This window comes from Sinocyclocheilus anshuiensis, unplaced genomic scaffold (genome assembly GCF_001515605.1).
Source record: "Sinocyclocheilus anshuiensis isolate Anshui unplaced genomic scaffold, SAMN03320099.WGS_v1.1 scaffold1906, whole genome shotgun sequence".
NCBI lineage: Eukaryota > Metazoa > Chordata > Actinopteri > Cypriniformes > Cyprinidae > Sinocyclocheilus > Sinocyclocheilus anshuiensis.
The window spans coordinates 718,906-744,783 of record NW_015546187.1 but is presented as its reverse complement, the minus strand read 5'-3'; the positions used below and the strand labels follow the sequence as shown (position 1 = coordinate 744,783).

Below are 25,878 nucleotides of genomic sequence, written 5' to 3'. Positions count from 1 at the left end.
TTTTCTCCCTTGTTTTTTTTTTTTTTTTTTTTTGGTGGTTGCTTCGAGTGAGTTAAAGGTGAATTGTTTGTCTTTCCATTAATGATTTAAAAAATTGGAAAGTCAGAGAAGGAACATGTGATTCCAATGTAGTAATAAAACAAGCTATTGTGTTTTTTTCTGAATGCTTTGTGTTGCTGATTCATTGTGTGGGGGTTTGAAAAGAAATTATTCAGTGATTGGCAAGTCATTTATTTTTTTTAACTTATGAATAACTACAATATTCATTCTAATTCAATGAGAACAGGGAAATTCACACTGCAACAATAACGATCAAGAGAAATGATATTGTGGAATCACTTTCAAAACTAATTTTTTCCAGCTGATAAACAATAAACACTTTGAAACTAATCAGAATTCACCCGACTACATTATTTAAAGTGGCAGACAACAGAATAAACAACGCAATTGTGCATTGATTTGGACACTAATAAAGTTTATTCTTCTAACCATCTTTATAGCTACTTTTCTTGGTGTGAACAAACTGTTTAGAACACATTAGTAACCACAGACACTATAAATACTGTATAGCGACTTGTTAAAAGCCATTCAGAAACCTTTGCAACTGTATAGCAATTAACTTTTCTACAGAGAAGCACCATTCATTTTCTTCATATTTTAAAATGTAGCTCTTTTCTCAGAATCCATACAGCTTTGACCAGACCCCAACGGCGCACACTGGTGGTATGGCACTGATGCATTCCATGCGAAGCCACAAAGTGGCATCTCAGCGACGTGGACAGTCATCTTTAGCACCCCAGAGTCTTCACTCTCAGCAGACTGGAACAGAACATCTGGAGCGCTTCCTGGAAAAGCCAGAGCTGGTGGTGGTGGAGCAGCCGAAGGAGCGCGGCATGCGATTTCGCTATGAGTGCGAGGGACGATCCGCGGGCAGCATCCTCGGAGCCTCCAGCACTGACTCCAGCAAGACCCTGCCTGCCATTGAAGTGAGTCAGAGGAAGAAGGTTTGGGATGGATGCTAATGAATGAACCCTGTTCTTAACCCTGTAAGGCCTGATATATGAATCTATCTTTTTAAAAATGGAACATCTGTTGAAACAAACGAAAAATCGTTTTTTTTTTTTCTCGTTGAGTATTGTACTTGATACATCAGGCTGTTATGGTTCATATAGTATTATATAGGAGAACATGGAGCTCATACTCAAAGGAGGACAAAAACAGTTTTATTCAGAGTCCCAAACTGAGCAAAAATATGCAATTTGGTGCAGCTGCTGATATTTATGTTCTGATAGCTGATAAATCCACAGACACTTAAAATGTGTAAATATCTCTCAGTAATGTTTCCTACTAAGTAGTGTTGTTTTTGGCGGCCTGTTTTAATTTTAGTTTTAGTCTAGTCTTTGTGTGAAGCTGTCATTTTAGTTTTTATTAGTTTTAGTCACGTTCATACTCTTTTTAGTAGTGCTTAGTTTTATGATCAAAGCTCTGTAGTTTTTATTGTGGGGGCAAAACTTAAAATGCAATGCACAATGATGATTGAGAGATGAACAAATAAATGCTTGTTTGAAATCATGTTTGATACCCACAATTTAACATGATTTTTCTAAAAATGATAATGGATAATCAAGTCCAGTAAATGTTCATCTTGAAATATTACTAACAATATAAAATGTACTAACATTATTCTTTCTTCAGCTGGACATTTTTAGAATTATACTAAAAGTGTTTTATTTGTTAAGTGTTTTGTTTGTTTTTCCTTAAAGGTTTGATCACGTGGATGATTGAGAGACCATAGTATAAAACAGTTGGCCATATAGGGTTAAAAATTATATCATCAATTAGACCTTCATTCATTTCCGTTGTTCGTTTTCCATTTACATGAATTCGAAATTGGCTTGCACTCCTTATTTCAGTGGGTGTTTCTGGAATGCACCGACTATCCCATAACATTGGGGCTTCCCCCATAATGGTTTGTGGTTTATTGTATATGAAATCAAGTTAAACTTGTAATTGCAGTTAAAAATGAAAGTTCCCTGGGGAGGAGTGTGACAAGTGGGCTCTGATGGAGGGAATTACCTTTAAACCACACAAACAAACATATTCACTAGTCAGTTTTGCCATTGTGAAATGTCCATAAATGGGTATTTTCAACACAAGAGCCTGTGCCAATAACGCAGCCACAAAGACCCAGTTGGCATGAAAGCAAAAGTAAAACTGTATTTTATCTTTTCACCTGTTTTAGATCCAAGGCCCCATTGATAACATCAAGAAAGTGATGGTCACCGTGTCTCTCGTGACAAAGGACATCCCGTACCGCCCACACCCACACTGCTTGGTCGGGAAAGACTGTGTAGATGGCATCTGCGTCATCCACATCAATCCCCACAGCTCTCGTCAACACGGGTATCTTTCTATTAACGTCAATCTTTTGAGCAACAGCATGGTCAGCAGAACATGATCTGAGAGTAAAAATGTTATTTCCTGCCTGAGTATGTTGGTGTTTTCCAGCTTTGCAAATCTTGGCATCCAGTGTGTGCGGAGGAAGGAACTTGATGCCTCACTGCAGAAGAGGAGGAATAAGAATATCGATCCATTTAACAGTGAGTTGTTGAATATTGCAGACTGAATGGCTCTGTTCTGAAACTTAGTGAGCAACCTCCATAATATCCTAATAATACTCTTCCGCTGTAGTAGAGCATGTGCATCTGTTGAATGTTTTTGTCTTGTTCTCCACCAGCGGGCCACTCTAAGAGCATTGAGGACATGGACATGAACGTGGTGAGACTGTGTTTCCAGTGTGAGGTGGAACGAAAGGATGGAGACCGAATCCCCCTCGCCCCTGTGGTTTCCAACCCCATCTATGACAAGAGTAAGAGCAAGATGCATGTTGGGCCAGCTTGCGAACTCTCTGTAGTTTCCTGGTAGATGATGTTTGGATTGTTTCTGTTTTTCTGATTAGAGGCGACCACAACGGCAGAGCTGAAAATCAATCGGCTTAATGTTGTCAGAGGCCCCTGCACAGGAAAAACTGAAATTTACATGCTCTGTGACAAAGTGCAGAAAGGTAAGTGGACTTTAAATATGTCATATTAAATTCTTCGATGCAGTTGTTCTAAAAGGAGTCATTTGTATATCTGGAAACCTCCATAGATGACATTGAGATAATCTTCAGCAAGGACGACTGGGAGGCCAAGGCGGAGTTTGCTCAGACTGATGTCCACCGGCAAATCGCCATCGTCTTCAAGTCCCCACCCTTCAGGGAGCAGAATATAACCGAGGAGGTGGAGGTCAGTGTGTGTCTTCGCCGCATGTCTGACCGGATGGACAGCGAGTCAGTCAAGTTCACTTACGTCCCAGACAATGCAGGTGAGTTATCAGACGCCATAAAGACAAGATGAATAGATAACATAAGGTGACAGTTGTGAGGGAATATCTGGGGTATATTTCACCCCAAAATCAAAAGCAAAAATTTTTTGTACATTTTAAATGAATTAAATTTTACGCTGTTGGATAGACTCCAGCATCCGTATGATCCTACTGAGGATAAGCAGTTTGGAAAATGGATAGATGAAAGGATTATACTGTTTGAATATTAAATTATTAAAATAAACAAATTTAAGAAGTATAACAAATTATAAATATATAATAAATACTTTACAGTGTATAAATATCCTTCCATTCAAAAATTTAGTGGCAGAGTTTCGAAAGAAGTCTCTTATGCCCACCAAGGCTGCATTTATTTGATCAAAAACACAGTAAAACAGTAATATTGTGAAATAACTCTTAAAAAATAACTGAATGTAATTTATTCCTGTGATGGAAAAGTTTCATTTTCAGCATCATTACTCCAGTCTTCAGTGTCACATGATCCTTTAGAAATCATATTACATACAATATGCTTATTTGCTGCTCACAAAACATTTTTTATTTTTAATGTTGAAAACATTTGTGCTGCTTAATATTTGTGTGGAAACTGTGATAATTCATTCCAGGATTGTTTAAAGAAACAAAGTTGAAAAGAACAGAATTCATTTGAAATTGAAATTTAAAAGTTGTGACTCTTTATCATAATTTTTGATCTATTTAGTGCATCCTTCCTGAATAACAGTATGCATTTCTTTGTAAATAAATATGTTTAGAATGGTATTGTGTCATTTTTACTTGAGTAAAAGGTGTAATGGTCCTAAAAATGTCAGTTATTGTTTTTTTAGGTTTCTTGTGTTTAAAAGTAATTGTAGACCAAAAGAACGGTTAACTGAAGCAAAGACGCCCAGGTATCCCAGAAATGAGTCACCTCTTCACTTACTAGTTTCTAAAATATTGCAAAAAGAGGGTGTGTCACCGTGTCAGTTTTTCATTATAAATAGCAGCATTATAGTAGTTTAAACTGAAAGGAAACTGCAATACTTCATAATAGGTCTTCTGTTGTCAGAACACAAATGATTCTGTTATAGTCAGTGCCATTTTAGTCAGCGCCATTACATGCTCCTGTCACCCTGTGACACGGAAGGAAGGTTAATCTGATTTGCTCTTTTGATCTGCAGATCCTTACGGAGTCAACCGCAAGAGGAAAATGAAGTCTGATGTGAAGTTCAGCGAGCCATGCAGCGTTCCTCAAAGTAAGCATGTTTCTAAAATAAACAGAAACCTTAATATCACTCTCTCAAACTTTGTTGACTACATCAGGGTATTATTTCCCTCCTCTCGCAGATCAAGACATTGCGAATGAACTCAGCATGCCACAGCATTTTGACCCATTCTACGCCCCTCCCGACTGTAACGTTCCCAATGCTTCCATGGCAGTCCCTGTTATGGACAGAGGCGTCCATATGCCATCCCAGGTCATGGAGGAAATTCACTATAATGAAGACTTTAAACAAGAGGACGGTTGTGTTAGCCTGGACCCAGAAACTTTGGACACCGTCCTCCAAGGCATTTCCCAATGCCTTGCCAGCTTCAGACCAGACCAATCCCAGCAAGGTTCAGACCAGTTTCTTAATCAGTTATTTTTTCATGGCGATCTCAACTTCGGTTTAGATGGCACAGATACGAAATTGAACGTCAGTCAACCTATGATGAACATGTCATCTATAAACGACGCACACTTCAGTCAGATGGTGAATGAGAATCAGGCCTATCCAGCAGATCTGGAGAACATCGAAGGTCTCATGTTTTGCCCCGTGAAGAGCGAGAACGACCTAGACCACTGAATGCCACTGTGGACTCTTATGTCTTGACTATTGGGATTTTGGACATACACTCTTGACTATAAAATTGTTTTTGGACTAGGAAAAGACACAGACTAAGTCAAACTTGTTATTGACTGCCAAACGTGTTCAGCTGGCACTATCTGACTTCCTGTTTGGTAGTATGAATATACTAATGAAGTAAATCACCTGCTCAGCCACTGGTCTTGTAAATGGACTAGACACCATGGTAGCCAACGAAACGCGGGAGAAGCATGTAGCCATTACGTTTTCTGGTAAAAAGGGAGCAACAGATGCTGCTCAGTTGCTTGTGATGTGCCAGTTATGTCTGTCATTCGCTAATTTATTGTGTGGATTTCTGAGCAGAACCTATTAGTATCCTGTAGATTGTCCCAGACCCAAATTCACTTTGTATTTAAGTGTTACATGTAACGTGATATTTGTTTTGAACATTTCGGAACAGTCCATCCACAGATGAATTTCAGTTAACAGCATTAAGGGGACAAAATTAGACCTTTAAACATAATTCTGAAGTAGCAGCTGGATTAATTAATGTAATTCATACCAATCTGACACCATGATCAAACCAGGTGTGACACGACAACATAGTAAAAGTCATTTCTGTCATCTAATTGGCAACAATAAAATCTTGCATTGAATCCTCTGCCCATTGGTGGCCGTTTGCAACTCCTGATCAAAAATAATGCTCAAAAATTGTGATAGTCGGTTAACTAGTTAGTGCTATGCTATTAGGGGCTGTTCACACAGATCATGTTTTTCCACTTTACTGCGCCGCTTTTCCATTGTTTTTCTATGTAAACATGCACAAGACGGATGTTTGACCGTTGCACTTATGCATATTGTGCATGACAAAATGTTCTAAAAGCATGGCGCTCAAGTAAAAAAGTTCAGCTTCTGAACTTCTCTAGACCTGTGTCTCATGTTTTTAAACACAAAGAAATCTTCTGTGTGAATGGCTTCTTAGCTTGCTAACCAAAGTCTTAATGAAAGCACAAAGAAAGGGAAATGTTTCATTTGACCTTTTTTGGATTTTGTAATGTGCTTTATGTAATTTATATACATTAATTACCAAATTTTAATGTGTCAGAGGGGATTTGGATTTGAAGCCCCGTCCACAAAGACATTTAATTGGTCTAAGATTCTAAAATTGGTCTTATTTGATGTATAATACACAACTTATGTTCTGATTGGCTGCATTGCACAGGCTTTTATTTTTCAATGAGAATAGTCAGATTACTTATCCCTGGAAACTTGACATGTCATGCCTGGTTATGTCATGATGTGAGTTTGCATAGGAAACTGAAATGAATATAGTCAATGAGTCAGTGGCAAAAAGATTTTAGTGATTTTGTCTTTGTCACATCAATGTTGAAGGAAGCTGGATTCACAAGCATAACCATTGGAAAGCATTTTGTTCATTTATACACATTTAATGTCTGTAATACTGCTGTGATTTTTATTGTCCTGTGTAAAAATCCTTTAGTTGCTATCAACTGTCACATTCTGCTTCTTATAGTGTGTTGTTGCTGTCGATATTAAAAACCTGTGTTCTGGCAAATGACTCAGTTTTGCTGTCCCTTAGTGTACTTGCTTTATTAGTCACCGGCTAAATCATAATTTCTTACTGTCTCGAGAGTAGTAAGGCCAAAGTCCAACCAAATCCACCTCATCGCATTAACATTAGCTACATAAGAGATCTGCTTCTAACTGTTCAGAACGCCTCACTTCTTTCTGGGCCTTTTCCAAACTCCCTGAAAATCTCGAGAGTAGTAAGGCCAAAGTCCAACCAAATCCACCTCATCGCATTAACATTAGCTACATAAGAGATCTGCTTCTAACTGTTCAGAACGCCTCACTTCTTTCTGGGACTTTTCCAAACTCCCTGAAAACGCCGCCCTCAGTTGGAATCAGCTTCCAGAAGAGATCAGATGTGCTAAAACATTAGCTACATTTAAATCCAGACTCAAAACTCATCTGTTTAGCTGTGCATTTACTGAATGAGCACTGTGCAATGTCCGAACTGATTGCACTGTATTTTGTGTATAATCATTTTCTATTTTTAACTGTTTTAAATTCATTTTAAATCAATCGTTTTAAAAGTTTTTAAATTCCTTGTTTTATTGTGATTATTTTTTATGATTATTTTACTTCCTTTTATGTAAAGCACTTTGAATTACCATTGTGTATGAAATGTGCTATATAAATAAACTTGCCTTGCCTTACATTTATATTTGCATCCAAATAATCAGTTAGTAATCGGATTGAAAAGCCTTAATGTAAATGCCTCAATCGACATGAGTTTAAGCCAGAAATAAATTTCCATCAGTCTGAAAGGAATTCAAACCTTCCAAACCCTTGATTTCATGCCATACACGTTCTTATACTTAAAAGCTACGAGGGAATCAGGAAAAAAAGAAGTCTAGTCACTTCCTCATTCACTACAGCTATTGTTGTGCTTTGTTGCACTTCTCTGATACTATATATAGAGTTCAGAGCAATAGCTACTACACATATTCAACATGTCACAATCTCTGACAAAATCGACTCCCACAGTCAGTTTTATTCAAGATTTCATTATGACCTAACGGTGACTTTAAAACAAAAGATGTTTGTGTGTGCTTGTGTGTTGTGACTCTTGTGAGAAGTGATTTCACACCTCGGGCCACATGACTCAAGATGACCTTTAACAACTATTAATGTGAACAACAGAATTTGAGCTCGACCGCTCTCTCTCTCTCTCTCTCTCTCTCTCTGTGTTGCAACTTCTGACTAACCAGGTTTAACATTGACAAGCTCTACGGAAACTTATGTCGTGAAGCCTATAAAGTCCAGTATTGGGCAATGGGAGTGTAACCCACATGGCGCCAAAAGGAAGGTTTTAAGACAACATACATTTATACTCCTAAAATAACTAATTGCTATAAATAATTTGTAATGTAAATTTATGATTGAAATTATTTTTGACAGAAATATCAAGTGCTGTTTTCAGAGGGTAATACTATCGTAGCTACTGCTTACCAAACAAGCAATGTGTTTTTTTTTCTGATGAAAAGGTGATAATACTTTTATACAACAGTTTTTAAAAACTTTACGTTAATGAGTAACTTGCATTTTAGAGCCAATATTGCCACTTGTGTCTGTTTTGTTCTTTTACTAACAGCAGTCGAAGTAAGTTAGAATCAACTGTTGAGTCTTTGAGCAACACACAGAGACGTTTCGGTTCATGTCTTTGAACGAAATCGTTTGAGTAAATGTTTCAATTAATCATTCAGAAAAACAGTCACTTGTTGCCTACTGGCGTGAATATGTAGCTTGGATAAAGTGTCACTGAAAAATGCTCACCAATAATCAACAGACTTCCATGAATGTGCAAACACAGACAAGCAGATTGGTACGAACAAATTCGGTGACCGGAACTAGCTGTGCAATACACTCTATACGATTTATTAAACAAAACGTGATTTGAAATGCAAGCATGTCAACTTGTAAATTCTTTATTCTTTGCTGCATCCAGCAAACAATGTTTGGTTCCCAGAACCTTCTGCGAAAGTTCTGATGGTTATATATAAATAAACCTATAAATAAACATTAGATAAATTATGTATACCTAAAGAATCAAAAAAGAGCCTTAAAAGAACATTACTAGAATGTTAGGATTTGGTTTCCAAAAAGATAACCAATGAGAACCATTATTAGTAGAACATTACAGTTTCCAAACACAGCCTGAAAATAAGGTATTCCCGTCAGATTGGCAAATACATCTCTGACTCAATTTATTAAGTAAAAATGATATATTTACAGAATATCAGCAAGCTGTTGGTTATGTTAATAAAGGGGTCCTATTATGCTCTTTTACAAAGTCTTGATTTTGTTTTGGGGGGTGTACTAGAACAGGCTCTCATACTAAGTTGTTAGTACTAAAGTTGAAAAAGTGAAAAAGCATAATAGCACCCCTTTAATACGAAATAAATACAATATCGTTTATTCTTCAGACTGCATGACAGACATGGAGGATGGCAAAGAAGAGAACAGTCATCATTTTTTCTCCACAATCTGAGGCTCTGAGAGCTTCTTAATGGCGAGCTCCTCCACAAGCTTCTTCATCAAACTCTTGTGAAGAGGCTCTGGATCCTGAGAAAGAAAAATAATAATATTTATCTGATGATAGCGACTTGACATGCAATGACTGTCCTTTATACTACGGTTTATTTCATGACCTTCTTTTCCAGTAGCCTCTGTTTCTCTACTGCTTCCTCTAGACTCAAGCCCACCCATTCAGCCTCCTCCTCTGGGATCTCAAACTGCTGCTTGTAAGAAATGAGTGGAAGGCAAGTGAAGAAAACACACAGGATGATTATCAATACCATATGGCTGCAAATATACATAAAGATAATCAACTCATCTCACCTTGTAGCGGTTGTAGATTTTCTCCCTGCGAGACGGATCATGAGGGTACAGTTCTGTGTCTTTCCGTGCCAGACGTAAAAGCATTGCACGTTTTAGATCCATTCCAAACTTGGAGTTCAAATCTTGCTTCGGTGTCTGATTTAAAAGAAATACAAGATATCGACCACATTTTGCTGTAAGATTTTCTAGTATAAATGATTAAAAAAATGGATTCTTATGTAAATTGTTACAGTACACTGAACCGAATTACCCTTTACACAAGAATGGTTTCACAAACAATTTACATATATTCTTAGTTTAGAAAAAGACATTTTACACAATAATGTAGTATAACAATAAATATACAATAAGATATACAATTTTATATAATATATATATATATATTTCTAAATAAACATTATTATATGAAACTATTTAAATCAATCCAAAATAATAAAACATATTAAATGCCACATATATGTGAGAACTTGCAATAACTAAAATAATTTTATACAATATATATTAATATATATATATATATATATAAAACAATTACATAAAACTAACATAATTTTGTAAATAAAACATACTAAATGCCACAGACATGTCATGTACTTATATATATATTTTAATTATATCCAATAATAAATGAATCAATCTAATCCATAAACACATATTATTATTATGTAAAATTATTGTAATCTACATAAAATAAAAAAACACACTAAATGCCATTGACTTCTGAAGACTCAATTTTTAAAAAATATAATAATAAATATACAATAGCACATTTTATACAATATTTTTTATATTATATTACTGTATAAACATTATTATATAAAATTATTTTAATTGTTGTAAAATGCTAAAACATACTAAACGCTACAGATTTTGAGGACTTCATAATTTATTAAGATAAGAATAAATATACAATAATAGATAAAACATTTTATACAATAAATATTACTATATAAATGTAAATTATGTAAAATTCTAAACATTTTTGTAAAATGATAAAGCATTAAATGCCATTTTTTAAATATAATAATACAAAACATTTCATACAATAAATATTACTATATAAATGACATTATATATATATAATATACATTATTATATAAATGTCTTAGGATTTTTGTAAAATTATAAAAAAATAAAAATAAACAGACTTTTGAGGACTTCTCACCGTAAGAATGTAGAAGTCGAAGCCAAAAGCAGCATCAATAAGGTCCAGTGTGCGAGCTGTGAGCGTTACAGTGAAGTTTTGGTCGAGGATCTCACTGTACAGCTCTCTGTTAAACAGCTGCGGCTTCCAGGTTTTGCGCAGTCTTGTAGAAAGCTGGTGTGACAAGTACATATTACATACTATAGGATAAGTCGTCTTCAAGAAACATTCTCATTTATCCACTAGCATTCACATAAAAGAACCCAAATCAGCAATATTCAGTATTACTGTAGTTCTCTCTTCGGTCTTACCTTGTCATCTTTAGCATATCTAAAGCCAGATATCCAGCCTTCTCCACCCCAGAGTCCGCTCTGTGATTCTGGCGGATGATAGACGGGGATAGGCACATCCTGCACTCGCTCTCTGTGTCCAGATTTAGGACTGAGTCTGTATTTGACACCCAGAGGTCTCCAGTGCACAGGTGAAGGAGGGGCGTTGTTCTGCAGAGAGTGCAGGTAGTGCTGGGGTAAACGGGCGTAGATGCCCTTCTGCAGCTTCAGGGCTTCCCAGATTTTTGGTGGATACTTGTGTAGAGGCATTTTATTGGACAAAACCTTAGAAAGAAGGGTATAGAGTACACAAACATATAATAATTGTAGTAATAATACTTTAATAATAATACTAATAATACATAGTAATATAAAATAGGGTGCAGGGTAAGAGGTTAATAGTAATATAGAATAGTACGTTAATATATACAAATAATATAACATACATACACTATATACACACACATGTAGTAGAGTAAAACTGTAAACTAGCTGATAAGCTACAGCCAAAAAGTCAAATATACGCTTTATAATCTAAAAATCTAAAAATGCAAAGCTAATAACGATAAGAAAAAGGCTTGTATACAGATCAGACTTCTTACCGGGGAATGACGCGAACAGAGGATGTTTAATTAAATTTTACATGATCAGTGTTAGCCTGCTAGCCTCTCAGTCAGCACACGCTGTAAAGCTAACCAAGGGCACCACACGTCATTTCCTGTGACAGACACCAGTGTTTACTGCGCTGATTGGTTGTTTGCACGGCCGAGCTTCCGGGGGTTTAACAGTAGTAATGTTCTCGTGGGGGTCTAAAATAGTTCAGATTTCAACACTAATTTGTTAAAAGGTTACTTGTATCGCATATCTCCTCATCAGCCTATTTCTCATGCGCCCGAAAGGTGGAATTGAACCACTCTGCCGCTCAGCAGCTACAGGTTTGAAGCCTGCACCCTGGACCACCGAGGCTCATCCGGGTAATTATTAGAGGTGAGATTGCCTCAATATATAGGTCTCTCGTGCGCTATGTGTTACATCTATGGTGAGTGTTATTTATGAACCTGTTTTTAAACAGCATATCATGAATACTTTATGATATATTGTTGCTCGCCAAAGTATGACGTTTAAGGAAACACGAAATTTGCAGAACTTCTAAATCAAAGCCAGCACGGCACCACATGCAAATTAATTACTTGCTATTGGTCCAAACGTAGAGCGGAGATTTACATACTTCCCTTGCTTTGTTAATCATTATTTGCTGTGACTTATATCCAAATCAGACATGCTTGCTTTTTTTTATTGTATATTGCTATTTTCTAATGTAAGAACGGATAAAATTATAGCATTTTAGCATTAACAGATGTTTTACACATAATACTTTATCTTAATATATCTTCCTGCCAAACATTAAATATGTCGGTTAAGATTCAAATATCATTCACTTCAGTTTAAAACAGTCAACTCATTTCAGTCTTGTTGTTGTTTCTAAACATACCATTTCTTCTTATTTTATGTTTTTAATACATCAAATATTTATTTATTTGTTTATGACCTAATCAGACTCACTAAGCAACTAAAACGTATAATTCAGATTGTTAAATAAACCCTTCATTTTATTGCACAGGTTTATGGAATTTCCTATTATTTGTTCAGTGTGTTTGTTGTGCAAACAGGAGATCATTAAAAACGCACATCAGCATCATTCAAATCGTTTTTTATTTCGCCAGTAAATAAATTATGCAAAAAAGAGAAAAATCCAGTATATGAAAGTGCTTTAGACTCACACTGCAAGAATAGCATCCGTTCCAGATCTTCACTGTTCAATGGCAGACATTCACCTCATACTTATTCATTTTCAAATATTCTTGAAGCTTTTAAAGCTCCAGGCAAGAAATCTTGAAAACAGTCATAGTCAGAGCATATGCACCTTCTCAGAAACTTACATTTGACTTGTTGTAACAGCAGTGTCACACACTACAGGGAACTTGTGTGTTCAGTTTTCTACTGAACCATTTACCAGAAAGTGTATGTGGGGAATAATTGCAGAACTGTCCTTATGTGTCATTCAAATGAATACTAACTGTCCAGTTCACTATGAAACCATCACCAGAACATATCTGTGTATGTAAGTATAAAGTGACATATTCTTTTGAGAATAAACCCAAACCCTTACATTTTAGTCAGTGTTTAGACAATTTGTAATGAACAAAATGCTTCAACTGCGACAATGACGGAAGACACTCTACAAGACAAAAAGAGCGATAAATAGAACACAAACACCACTCCTCCTGGTATGCGATATAGTGGAGTGACAAAAATGACAGTAAGTGCACATTATTAGTACAGTATTAGAATGATAAAAATACTGTTGTGCCACTCAAGAAATCAAATGATCACCCCCATCTCACACATGGAACTATTTCAGTGCAATATAATCAACTTAATAGTGAGTGTTTATATGTGTATGCAACTTTATTAGAGAAAATTCCATCAACAGATTTCAAAATGTCTTGTTTCACGCTCACTTATTGCATTATACCACTGAATGAAGTGCACACAGACTTTATTACTGGAACATACCATGTGCATCAGAGAAAATGCATAAATTCACAAACAATAAAGTATAATTCATAATTTCATGTAGCATTCCCTCGAAAGGTCATTCACACCATTTTTATTCAGTTTCATCATCTTCCACTACAATGAACTGAAATTTCAGCTTTTGGGACTGCATTTAATTTGATGTCATTCAAATTGGCTTTAGAATAACACAAGCACACAACAAACTCCAACAGTGATTGATAAATATGAAAATCATAGTGCTTGTCCTATTAAAATTATATGTAGTTACCTAGAGAAATTGATAGAGGAAAACATAGTCAGCAGAAACATCGATTTTAAATTCCAAAAATGAAAATGCATAAACGTAACAGGATATGACAGCACCCTGTTGTAAAAGGCTCCTAAGCGTAAACGCATGCGCACACGCACGCACACACACACACACACACACACACACACACACACACACACACACACACTCAACCTCTCAAACAGGCTTAAGTTATCAATAAATAAAGTGGACAATCAAATAACACAATGTCCTCAAACACTGTTGTACATCTGGATCTTATAAAGAATGGCTTTTCAGTACAATCGAAAGGAACCTTTTCACTATTTCAGTTACCATGTGAAATCAAACACTGGGGATACAAATGAATGACTGTGTTGCATTAAAAACAGACAAAAACAAACAGAATTGACAGAAAATGTCATAGTGGAGATGGACAGTTGAACTGCAGCAATGTTACAGAAATATCAGTGAGGATTTCATTGGGACATCATCATGTTCCCCTCATTAGATTCAGTGTTCTGGGTTTGGATATGAACGTACAATCAAATCTAGACGTCATCAGCCAGTAAATATGATATTTTTGTTGTTATTTTTTATTGAGAACACACCTTCACTCCAAACACACTGAAAAACTAAATTTTAGACTGACTAGACACTATCACTATAGGAAATCTGCTTGAAAAATAAAAGAGTTAATACTTGTTTGCACGTATTTAAATGTTAACAGTTCATTTGATTATAATAAACACATAATCAGTAATTGCACAAGCTTTTGTTCATAGATACTCGGTCATAATGGGACAATAATGAGTCAAAACAAAAAGCCCAGACTTCCTGTTTTCCACTAAATGTGGCTATGAGGGTGACCTCGGAAATAGAGGGAAACAATAATTGCAATAGATCCTACATTATTTGATTTTGAGATCAGCACTCTTGTGCTTCGCTTTGGCAATGTGTGATTAACAAGAACCACGAGGCGCTAATTAAAGTTAGCACAACCTACTTTTAAAATAACTCTGCCCTACTTTACCTGAGGTTGAAGCAGTGCTTGCTTTACTCGGACTCCTGTAACTGTGCTTTACCGCTTGTTTACGCTCATCTGTGACGGGGCGATGACAATAAATCGTTTTGCGGCTAAAATTCAACAGGTTTGATGAGTAGGCTACATGTTACAGGACCTTAGTGGGGCCACCTCACCACAAGCTAATCAGTTGGCATCTGTCGCTATTTGAGACCGATAACGGAAAAGTGTAGTAAGCACGGAAAAGTGTAGTAAGCACAAAAAAGAAACTGCAACTACACTGACCTTCTGACTTGGTGTGTAACGTAATGCATGTACACCGGAAAAAAAACAACATCGCAAACTGATAGATTTTCTCCACAGACCTTGACCCTTTGTGACATCTGAATGCCAGGATCTCTTTTCCTAGCATTTTAAAGAGTAATGTGTTGCCTAAACTGCTATCAGCCAATCAAATCTTTCATTTGCGATATTTTGACGAAGAAAACAAGTCAAAACAAAACCTGAAGTCGTGAAAAACAACCCAAATAAGGCCATGCTGACATATTGTGGCGGAGAGTGTGAAAAGTGCTAATGCTAGTCCTTCATCCCGGCCCGCGCTCCTCAGTGACTCCGGTGTCGTCATGCCAGGCCAGGTGTTTGTGATGGTGGGACGGTTCTCGCCCTGGGTTGCGCGCTGAGGATGGGACGCGGCGAGGTCCAGACGGAGGATGTGGGAGGGGAAAAAAACACTCGTGACACGGCACACACAAACAAGTCCTGGGATGAATGTGACATTCCCACTGGCCGCATGCTGCTGGAGATGTACACATACAAAAGGCAAACCGCCCACCATGCATACTGACTACCAATGGCAAAAATAGAATCCTTTTTGTCTTTTTTCCTATTTTTTTTTATCTCCAATCCTCATCCCATGTGTCTTCACTTTAAGGTACGGCAGGGATTTATTTTTTTAAATACATTTTTTTATCTGATGTGTGACTGTCTGTCGTTAAAACAAACTCATTGACTACGCCCGGAGAGACCAGCAGTCTAAGCAGTATCTTCGAGACATCACCATCCCTCCCCCGCTGCTGATCCTCGACAGGTACGCCGTCCTCCAGAACATCTCCGGAGTCGTTTCCGCGTTACGCCATGTAAATGAAGTTGTTAAGGTCCGTCTCGTCTCTCTTGATGTACTTGTGCTCAATGAGCCACTCGATCTGTTCCTTGATCATTTTCTTCTGAGGGAGGAACATGTTCTTCAGGATCTCCACCAGCTCGGTCTGCAGCTGAGCGTTTGTGATCTTCTTACGCATCTTCATAATCTGAATGATGGCCTCCTGAAATGTTGCAGTCAAAGAAACAAACACATTAAGTCCACTGTAAAAAACAAACAGTATTTTATTGTAAAATTACTTATTACAGTACTTTTTACACCCAGAAAGGTAATAAGGACATAGTTAAAATAGTCATCAGTGGTTCAACCGTAATTTTACGAAGCTACGAGAATACTTCTTGTGTGCAAAGAAACAAAAATAGCGACTTTATTTAACAATTCTTCTCTTCTGTGTCAGTTTTCGCTGCACGGGAGTACCACGACACAATTTTTTGCACTAATTAGTTTGTCCACAAGGTGGCAACACTGGCCCGGACCATTGTTTCATAGTTGAAAAAAAATGAAGGAGATGGAACAATAACAACCAATGACTGGAACAGATGCTTGTGTGATGGAGTTACACGCAACTCTAGTTTAAACCAGCACAAAGACATTTTTATCGGCATAACTTCTGTAGAGAATTAGCACAGACGATGGACAAGGAAACTTTCTAGCATGTCGAGTACTTCTGTTTGCACACATACTATCAATGGAGTAAACTTTGAAAGGCTACACATTAAACTGAAGTATACTTTGGGCTTTAGTGACTAGTGTTCATGAACAAAGAGGACTAATGGTAATGCTTTTTGATGTTTTGTACCTGTGTTCTTAATATTCTAAGCTGGACGATGCCTTCGTTCTCCTCTTCTCTCATTCGCTCCGTCGTCAGCTGCAATCGGCCAATTAGGTTTATTTTCCCCCTCTTTTGAACCTTGGCGTTTTTTCTAAGGAGAAGCAAAAATATTATTATTATTATTTCCAATTAAAGAGACCATTTCTAAAGAGCCAGCAGGACAGGACATGTTCTTACATCAAGGAGAATTCCTGGTTAACGAAAAACAATGTACTGTCTGTGAAGTCTTTGGGAGAGCTCACTTGAGGTTCATATAACAGCACTTGGCGTTTGAGCTTTGGGAAGGCAACGAGAGACTGTAAAAAAAGAGAGGGAAAAAGTTAAGTAGATGATGGTACATCTATAAACAAAGATATTTTAATTGACCATAATCAGACCATTTTAGATATTTCTAACTGATCTTTGCAAACACTAATCATTTGATAACACTGTAAAATGTAAAAAAAAAAAAAAAGAATATCCATTTTTCATACAACATACATTATAATGTTGTGATATCTAAATTCACGTGTAGCATTGTGATTAATTTGAGTTCTTAGTGTTTTATATTTTTATCTATTCACACTAAACAGTACACACATTTTTATATTGATCATTTATCAGTTATCAACCATAACTTTCTAGGGGGTCGCATGATGATTTAAAGTATTTAAATGAATAAATTATTGTAAGTGCTATAAATATAAAAAATCGAATCTAAATAAAATGCAAAAAAATCAAGATAACTATTGTTTTTACTAAGAACGCACAGTTCTTGGAACTTCTGGAATCACAAAATGAACTGTGCTGAATTAGTTTAATATATCAATGCTTCCAGTTTAAAGTTTAAAAACAAGCAGCTTCATCATAAGTACAGCAGAAATATGGTAAACATCTAATGGAATAAAATGCGACATATGGGCCTTCATGTTTGACAGTCATGTTCTTACCCAGAGAGTTCGTCTCAGTTCAGCATCAGGCAGCTCAGTGGCAAGTTTCAGATTCTCAAAGCTGATCTTCTCTCGTGTTCTTTGGTTCCAGGCAAAAAGTACAGCCAGCTGAAAGGTCGTGACCTCCAGGTCGTACTGCCCTACTTCATTCTTAAAAGTGATCTATCAAGAGAGCACACAGACTGATTAGCTACAAGTTGCAATTTACAGTTACTACAAATCACTACTAAGCACTAAACTTAGTGCATAAAATAAACCCACAATGCCATTGGACATGAGGTGGTGCCAGTGGAGTTTGCGGCCGCTGTGGTTCTTCTTGTAGAAGTCCTCCACCTCTGGAATGAGGTCTTCCAGCTCGGTGGGCAGAGACACAAACACTTTCTCTGAGCTGCGTGACCACGCTCCAGCATTCAAGATCTTTATGTTCACAGAGTCCGCTGGGTAACAGAAGGGGAGACCACTTTTGATATATTTAATGCATCCTTGCTGAATAATAATATGAATTTCTTTCAAACTCAGTTAAAAGGTAGTGTAAATGCATATATAGAGAGAAAAATGGGCTTGTGTGTCACCTGGTAAAGCCAGCTTGTTGTGCTTATGCATTTCCTTGAAAACCTGGTTAAGATCTTCGGACACTTTGATGTCCTGGAACATTCTAGCTAGCTTGTTCACATAGTCAGCAGGCATCCCAACTTCCTGAAACATGCTAAACAGTGAGCCGATAGAGTATAAAACACTCAAATACAAATTTCATTCACTCTTATTTGTCTTTATTCTTACCCTGAGCCACTCAACCATGTTCTCCTCGATCTCACTGTCTGCTGAGATGTCCAGGATCAGACGTCTGGTCAGATGGGCTTTGTGGTACCTCATGAACACATCCTTATTCTGGACGTATTTTAGCACAAGTAGCTACAGGAAAAAATAGTATTTACATTTCAAAACACTTTTAAGGACAACAACAAAATCATTGAGTAAACAACATGTGACTTTTCCAACAGCCCCTCACCACTTCCTTCAGTTTGAGCTCGATCTCCTCTGAGGTCAGCTTTTTGCTGAGTGGCGTTTTTCTTAGCAGCATGTCACAATAGTTTGCGAGCAGCTCCGGACACTTTGACTCTGGTTGTGTTTTTAGGCCCACTCTGCATTTAGAAACATCAAACACGACTGATACAAGTTGATACAATACTGAAACATGGATCACTTAAGCTCACTTGCAGGTTTATTATATTTAATACTAAAACCATAAAATAATTTTTGTGACTTGAAATAAAATAAACTTTTAACTGAAATAAAATATAAAAAAAACTTAAACTTATTTTATTTCAGCTAGTTGCCACAGTAACTTTTCTCATTTTCATTTAGTTTATTGTGATGTACTAAAATAATTAAAAAAAAATTAAATTAATTTAAAAAATAAAAAGAATTGAAATAAAAATGAAACGAATAATGAAAACCATTATAGACATGGCAAATCATACAAACAAAAAATGACAAAAAAAAAAACAAAGACAAACACAAACACACACACACACACACACACACACACACAAAAACTTTAACTAAAATGAATGAAAACACAAAATATAAAAAACTAATTCAAAATACTAATAAAAATTATAATAGTATCTAAATGATGCTAAAATAACACCGCTCAATTACAAATGGGCCCTTTTTAACTGTGAAGACGTGTTTCCACAGTTTATATTGTAAATCTAAAGTTTTTTATTTTTGTCCATTCTTAAAAAAAAATTTAATATACATTTATAACAAAATACTTTGTTATATTTCTTTGGCATTGAATAGCAGAAATTTTATAACAGAAATATTTTCTAACCTATTTTGTAATGTCATAGATTTTTGTAAAGTAAACCTCTCCACTATAGACTATGACGGGGTGCCCAAACTCGGTCCTGGAGGGCCGGTGTCCTGCAGAGTTTCGATCCAACCCCAATTAGACACACCTGAACCAGCTAATCAAGCTCTTACTAGGCATACTAGAAACCTCCAGGCAGGTGTGTTGAGGCAGGTTGGAGCTAAACTCTGCAGGACATCGGCCCTCCAGGACCGAGTTTGGGCACCTCTGGACTATGACTTCAGCTTCTAAGTTGCATGTAAATGTGGCTATTAGTTAAAAGAAGGTTATTTTGTGCCGTTACTCACCCCTTCTGTTTCATTGGCAGCTCCAACTTAAATATTGTGGCATCATTCACAACTGCTTTGTATGCCTGTGGGGAAATGTTAAACATAATTAAAAAGGTATGTGAGATATAAAAACTTCATTTTTCCTCAATTCATTTTTTCAGTAAAATAAACAGCATTTTAAATGGAGTTATTGTTATATAACCTTCCATTGTATTCCTGTGTCATCACAGATCTCTGGTAACCATCTGCGGTGTGATCTAGTCATGCAGGCTACTTACTGTGACCAGAATGAATATGGATAGGGCGGCATGCTCACTTTGTCTCTGGCTGTAAGGAACCGAGGATCATCCTGGAACGCTTCCTTCACTAATTTACTAAATCGATTGAAGAGAGTCAGGAGCTGCTCCACGTACTTCTCAGAGTCCTGAGAAGAAACAAACACAAACGTCAACACCTGTTTGACACTGTGGTTGCCTAATATTTGAGGATCTACAAAGGTCAAGGTTCAAACCTTGACAGGGCTTTGGAATAAATCAAGTAAAACTGTGACAATTAATTAAATATTCATCTTATCAACATTAACCAATTATCCTTTATTTATACTAGGGTTGGGCCGATTCACGCTTCGGGCACACCCCCTAACCCCGCCCCCTGATGTCATCGTCCATCACAATATTTCACTGTAGACATCATCCGATGCCAATTTGGTAGACATCGCCCAACCCTAATTTATACTGTGAAAAACAAAAGCCAGCTAATGCTCTAAAATTCATAAAGCTCACAAAGAATATAATAATTCTGCAAATGTTTTGCTCACAGTTGTGATGGTCTCGGCAGTGGCCACCATGTCTGCCAGTCCAGCACTGATGATGTGCTCCTCCAGGTCTTTCAGCATGGGTTCAATCCCATTGGGCACTTTATCCATGAGAGAGAACATGAGGTGCAGCTCTGTGGAAGAAGAGTTCAGAGGTTTAAAACTAAAAGCTTATGTTTAGAGATATTATACAGCTACACAGCATGCAAAGTCCGAACTCATGAAAAACAGAGTTCTGTTCAAAAGCTTGAGGTCATTAAGTTTATGTAATAAAATAAATTTGTGCATTTATTCAGCAATGGTATATGAAATTACAGAGACATTTATAATGCTACACAAGATTTCTATTTTAAATAAATGCTGTTTATGTGAACTTTCTATTCATCAAAGAAATCCAGAAAAAAGTATCATAGTTTCCACAAAAATATTAAATAGCACACATTTTCAAATGACTCTTGAGCAGCAAATCACCATATTAGAATGATTTCTGAAGGATCACGTGACACTGAAGACTGGAGTAATGATGCTGAAAAATTAGCTTTGTCATCACAGGAATAAATTACTTTTTAAACTATATTCAAATACAAGACAGCTACTTTAATCTGTAATAATATCACAATATTGGTGTTTTACTGTATTTTTAATCAAATAAATGCAGCCTTGTTATGTGTAAGTCCTAACGACCCCCAAATTTGGAACAACAGCGTATATAAAACCTAAAATTGTCATTTTAAATATATCTAATAAAACATTTCTAAATAGTCTCATACTCACTGTCAGTCTCATTTCGTTTGATCATGCCAGGACATTCAACCAAGATAGTTTCTTTAAATGACGTTACCAGTGCATTCACACAACATTCCATAAGCTGAGGGGAAAAAAACAATCCACAATTTCAGTCTCACATATACCTGGTTATATTATTTTATTTTACTTAAATTAAATATTAAATACTGAACAACTTAAAAATAATAATACTTTTAATATTTTCACATGTAAAAATACTAAAATATTTTAATGGCTGATGCCCAATTTGATGCAAAATTGTTCAATTCAATCTTTGTCAAATGATGCATCATTATTATTTAAAAGCCAATCATATACTCACTGCTTGTACAGAGTTACATTCACGTCTTGTCTCTAAATATCGTAGTGCACGTTTTTCCTCTTCTCTTAATTTAGAGTCTGCCTGTAAACAGAGACATGAGAATATATGACTGCAAACACAAATGCAGAGTGTTAGAGGAGGAGTCAAACCCCTCCTCTGGGCTATGCAATCTGATTGAATCTGATTGGCTGAAGATCATGTAGTCTAAAATCTGATGTCTGGCAGGCCGTACATATTTCATGTAGTTTTGTACTCCATTCTGCTGCAGGTAGGACGGCGCCTGGGTCCTGTAGAACCTCTCAGTGGAGTCTAGGTAGGCTTTCTCAAAGTTATCCCTGTAGATCTGCAGTTTATCATCAGGATTGGAGCACAGGTTCACTGAGAAAGAGATTATAAGAGACTTTTCAGTTTTCATGATTAAAAAGATCAATCCGATGAAAAACCTGGAGTGAACCTCACCATACGACTCTCTGACCCCGATGACCAGCTGCGAGTCGAACGCCTCTCCCAGCCGTTCAGCATGGACCAACTTCATCGCACTATCCTGCAATCGATTCTTGATGTTGGAGAATATAGATTCATTCCAAGTGTCCAGCATCAGCTGTGTGAACATAAAAAGCAAAACAAACCAATGAATCCCATTCTGGGAAATCCACCTAAAAATCCCGCTTTTATCCCGCTCACCTTCCTAACAATGCTGTCCTCCACATTGGACTTCTTGTTGCTGCCCTGTTTGCCCATCAGGGTGATCTCCAGCTGGCAGAACGGCTTGGGCAGAATGTCACACTGCGTGAAGAACTTCCTCCACTCCACGATGTAAGCCTTGAGGAGCGCTGTGTCATCTTGGTGACTGAGCACTCGCTAAACACCAATGATCGAGAATGAGGCATGATTCTGCTGAAGAACATCAGCAGGTTGTTTAATCCTGAACCTCTCTTACCGCTTGAGCTTGTTTTATAAAATCTAAGATGTCCTCCTTGAGGGCCTGGTGGATCTTTGCTGGTCCTTTGTCATCCCATAGACAAACTGCATGAACATCTCTGTGAGAATAGGAAGACAGATTGAACATTCAGACTGCAGTTCATGTGTAGAACATAAAAAGATCTGAATTCCTTGGGGCCTTACGAGAAAAGATCAAACCACTGCTGCTTAGTTACGGACTCTTGGCGAAGCAACTTAAGGACAATGGGGCGCATAAGATCCCACTTGTCCTCAAACTGGAGGGAACCCTTGTTCTAAGCAAAAGGACATGGAAGAGGATATAGACAGTTAGAGAAAAAGAGTGTGAATGCATTCACATAAAACAATGAACTAGACATTATGGAAGACCTCTCTGTCTCAACATGCCCAGAAAATCAGAAGCCTTATTGAATATGATTCACAAAGCATTTACAATAAGGCAAGAAATTAATTAGCTAGCATACAACAAGAAAAATAAGTCTCAAAAGATAGAAAGATTTTAATCAAACTGATATTTACCATTTTGGACATCACTGGCGATTTTGAACATATCTATGATGCCCAAAATGTTGTCTAGGTAGGCAGCTTACTAGGTTTTAAGACAAAGCCACTGTATTTAACTGTATAAAATCAAACATCATCTATACAAATGGAATGTGTCTACTCTCTAATTCTTACTCCCTGGATGATTTCTTCACATATTTCGAGTACTTATAATATCTGACACTTGTGACATGACGTGCATCTTTTCTAGGCTTACTACAACAACAAACTCTTAGTAATAACGCCACACATTCACATTTTATATCATTAGCTCAGCCATTATACTCAGTGTCATTAAATCATTGACCAAGCTAGCAACATGCGTGCTAACTGTCATCAGGAACACGTCCCTTTATGATATATATTTATAAACAACATAATACCGAACATCAACTCGTCTGCGTGCAGTCCTGTATTTTTGTGATTATTGGCTTTATTAATCTCAGCTAGCTCACAGCCTGCTAGCTAAACACAAGGCTGCAAGACTCTCTTATAAACTCACTGGACATGCACGTAAGAGACCGAGCAAGCCGCTAAATCACAATGGTACAACATAGTCATTTGAAGGTTATAGGCGTCTAAAAGGATTTTTGACTGTTTATGGAGAATTTGGAGGCAAAGAGCTCAAGTGTCTCTTACCTTTAACAAATTAGACATCGCCATGTTTCCTTAACTTATCCCCTCGTCCGTTCTCGCGAGATTTGGTTCGGTATTAGAACTGGTAATAGGATCTCCGATACATATTCAATCTTATTTTGTAAGTGAGTTTTCTTTTTGTTTTAAAGATGCTTTCTTTGGATTATTTGAATATTTAAAAGAGAATATAGGGAAATATTACATCATTAATTTGTAATTGCTGTTGGCTTAATTTCACATTCACAAACTTTACTTGCTTTAAACCTCACTTTTCTTTATTCAAAGTGGACTTAGACAAGTATATGGAAACTATCCAAAGTTCTGTTAATTTGAAAGCACTGAAAACGGTATGTTTATATTCGTCCTTTGTGTCTTCTTGAGATGTAGCCTAGTAATAGTATTATGTTTTTTTTATCCTGGCAGCAAGTCTGTATTTATTTTTTATCTTTCTTTTATTTTGTATTTGTTTATAATTGTATTGTCATAATTGTTTGATTTATGTACTGTGTAATTATAATTAAAAAAGGGATCTCCGATTCATTTCTGCAAATGGACTCTTTTGAACAGTTCGTTTTATAGAACTTGTGTTTATTGAATCTAAAAAAATATATGTACATAGAAATATACGAGGATTTATACAATGTTGTCACTTTATAGCATCAAAAATAGCACAAAAAAGAAAATAAAAAAAAACAGGGAATAACTTAAAATAGATTAATAAAAGAAAATGTTTCAATTAGACTGTATCGTTTTGCCTATTTCAAAGAACTTAAAAATCGATTCAGTTCTTCTTTTACGTCATGCAAATACGATCCAAACACATTTAATTAGAACCTATATGACTATAGCCTAATTCAAAACATAGCAGATTTTTGCATTCATTTTTTTTTTTGCGTTAGTTATTTAAAACTATTTAATAAAACCGCCGTTTTCGTATGTGTGTTAATAAAGAAGTCAAACTTGTAAAATATTTCCAGTTAATTTTATATTTTATTTGTAGCATTCCATATTGAATTATTAAACTCATGTCCGTGGTAAAATAATTAGGAAATTTGGTTGCAAAATGTAGACATAAAAAGCGATACCTAAAACCAAAAATCAGTAGGCTAGAAATGTAGCCTACATAAAAATTACTTAACAATACATTATACCTTTAAATAAAACTCAACTTCTTCGGTTCTACATGACCGAAAAAGACGGCTCTCAGTTAAATGAGTCAGTGTGAATGAGTCAAGTGAATGAATCAAGTGGATAACCAGACTTGTCCAGAAGAGTCTATTCTGTCGACTCGAGAAACTCCCCTGACAATTCATTCCGATTCGTGGAGAATCGTTCAGGGCTGCGTTTCCCAAAAGCCTAAGTACATCGTAGACCCATTGCCACCAATGGAGCTTCGATCAACTCATAAGCTGTGTTCCAAAGTGAAGTGCACGGACTCCGCAGTGCGCATTTGAAGTGCGATTGCGTCACAGTGGCGCGAGGAAGGCTATCCCAAACTGAAGTGTGCAGACTCTGATGTGCGCATTTGAAGTGTGATTGTGTCACAGCGTCAAGATGTAAGCTGTCCCAATTCAGGATGCACCCTCCAAAGTGCACATTCCAAGGACGATTGCGTCACCGCGGCTTGACGAAGGCTGACAAAAATCAACTGTGATCAAACAGTTTAAAATAGCTGGGCTAAGATATATAACAATTTTTAAGACTGCAGAAATATGTTAATTCAGTATACACATTATCCCACCGGTTACAATTGTGACTGACCATAAAATAAC

At 36.6% G+C, this 25,878-nt stretch overlaps 3 protein-coding genes and 1 long non-coding RNA gene across 6 annotated transcripts in view; 2 read left to right on the top strand and 2 right to left on the bottom strand.

Annotated features, from left to right (window-relative positions):
- Positions 1-6,941, top strand: part of LOC107701429 (transcription factor RelB-like) — a 9,554-nt gene extending 2,613 nt beyond the window's left edge. For both annotated transcript variants that reach the window (XM_016503433.1, XM_016503434.1), the window contains 8 exons: positions 681-986; positions 2,243-2,403; positions 2,509-2,600; positions 2,738-2,869; positions 2,960-3,064; positions 3,151-3,366; positions 4,545-4,619; positions 4,711-6,941. In XM_016503433.1, coding sequence (XP_016358919.1) covers positions 681-986; positions 2,243-2,403; positions 2,509-2,600; positions 2,738-2,869; positions 2,960-3,064; positions 3,151-3,366; positions 4,545-4,619; positions 4,711-5,210 — 1,587 coding nt within the window. In that variant the 3' untranslated portion in view covers positions 5,211-6,941. The remainder of the gene's footprint in view (positions 1-680; positions 987-2,242; positions 2,404-2,508; positions 2,601-2,737; positions 2,870-2,959; positions 3,065-3,150; positions 3,367-4,544; positions 4,620-4,710) is intronic.
- Positions 6,942-9,155: 2,214 nt separating this feature from the next.
- LOC107701427 (39S ribosomal protein L28, mitochondrial-like) lies at positions 9,156-12,077 on the bottom strand. Its single transcript, XM_016503432.1, has 6 exons — positions 11,711-12,077; positions 11,091-11,393; positions 10,801-10,953; positions 9,636-9,770; positions 9,446-9,532; positions 9,156-9,359 (listed from the first exon to the last, which is right to left on the bottom strand). The coding sequence occupies exons 2-6, from the start codon at positions 11,376-11,378 to the stop codon at positions 9,264-9,266; spliced, it is 759 nt and encodes a 252-aa protein (XP_016358918.1). The 5' UTR covers positions 11,379-11,393; positions 11,711-12,077; the 3' UTR covers positions 9,156-9,263.
- Positions 12,078-13,358: 1,281 nt separating this feature from the next.
- On the bottom strand, positions 13,359-24,186 carry cul5a (cullin 5a). Of its 2 annotated transcripts, none has more exons than XM_016503431.1 (19): positions 23,447-23,505; positions 23,093-23,202; positions 22,908-23,007; positions 22,652-22,828; positions 22,427-22,568; positions 22,200-22,345; positions 21,968-22,048; positions 21,634-21,727; positions 20,863-20,993; positions 20,362-20,469; positions 20,064-20,128; positions 18,910-19,042; positions 18,681-18,812; positions 18,473-18,596; positions 18,162-18,337; positions 17,901-18,062; positions 17,149-17,267; positions 16,939-17,062; positions 13,359-16,302 (listed from the first exon to the last, which is right to left on the bottom strand). In XM_016503431.1, the coding sequence occupies exons 1-19, from the start codon at positions 23,456-23,458 to the stop codon at positions 16,108-16,110; spliced, it is 2,331 nt and encodes a 776-aa protein (XP_016358917.1). In that variant the 5' UTR covers positions 23,459-23,505; the 3' UTR covers positions 13,359-16,107. The 2 variants fall into 2 exon arrangements, with proteins under 2 accessions (XP_016358917.1, XP_016358916.1); XM_016503430.1 differs by lacking the exon at positions 23,447-23,505 and adding an exon at positions 24,110-24,186 and having other exon boundaries at positions 13,360-16,302.
- LOC107701428 (uncharacterized) lies at positions 19,936-20,354 on the top strand. The gene is made up of 3 exons (XR_001635642.1): positions 19,936-20,014; positions 20,084-20,159; positions 20,276-20,354. It is a non-coding gene; the product is annotated as an uncharacterized LOC107701428 (long non-coding RNA).
- Positions 24,187-25,878: the final 1,692 nt, after the last annotated feature.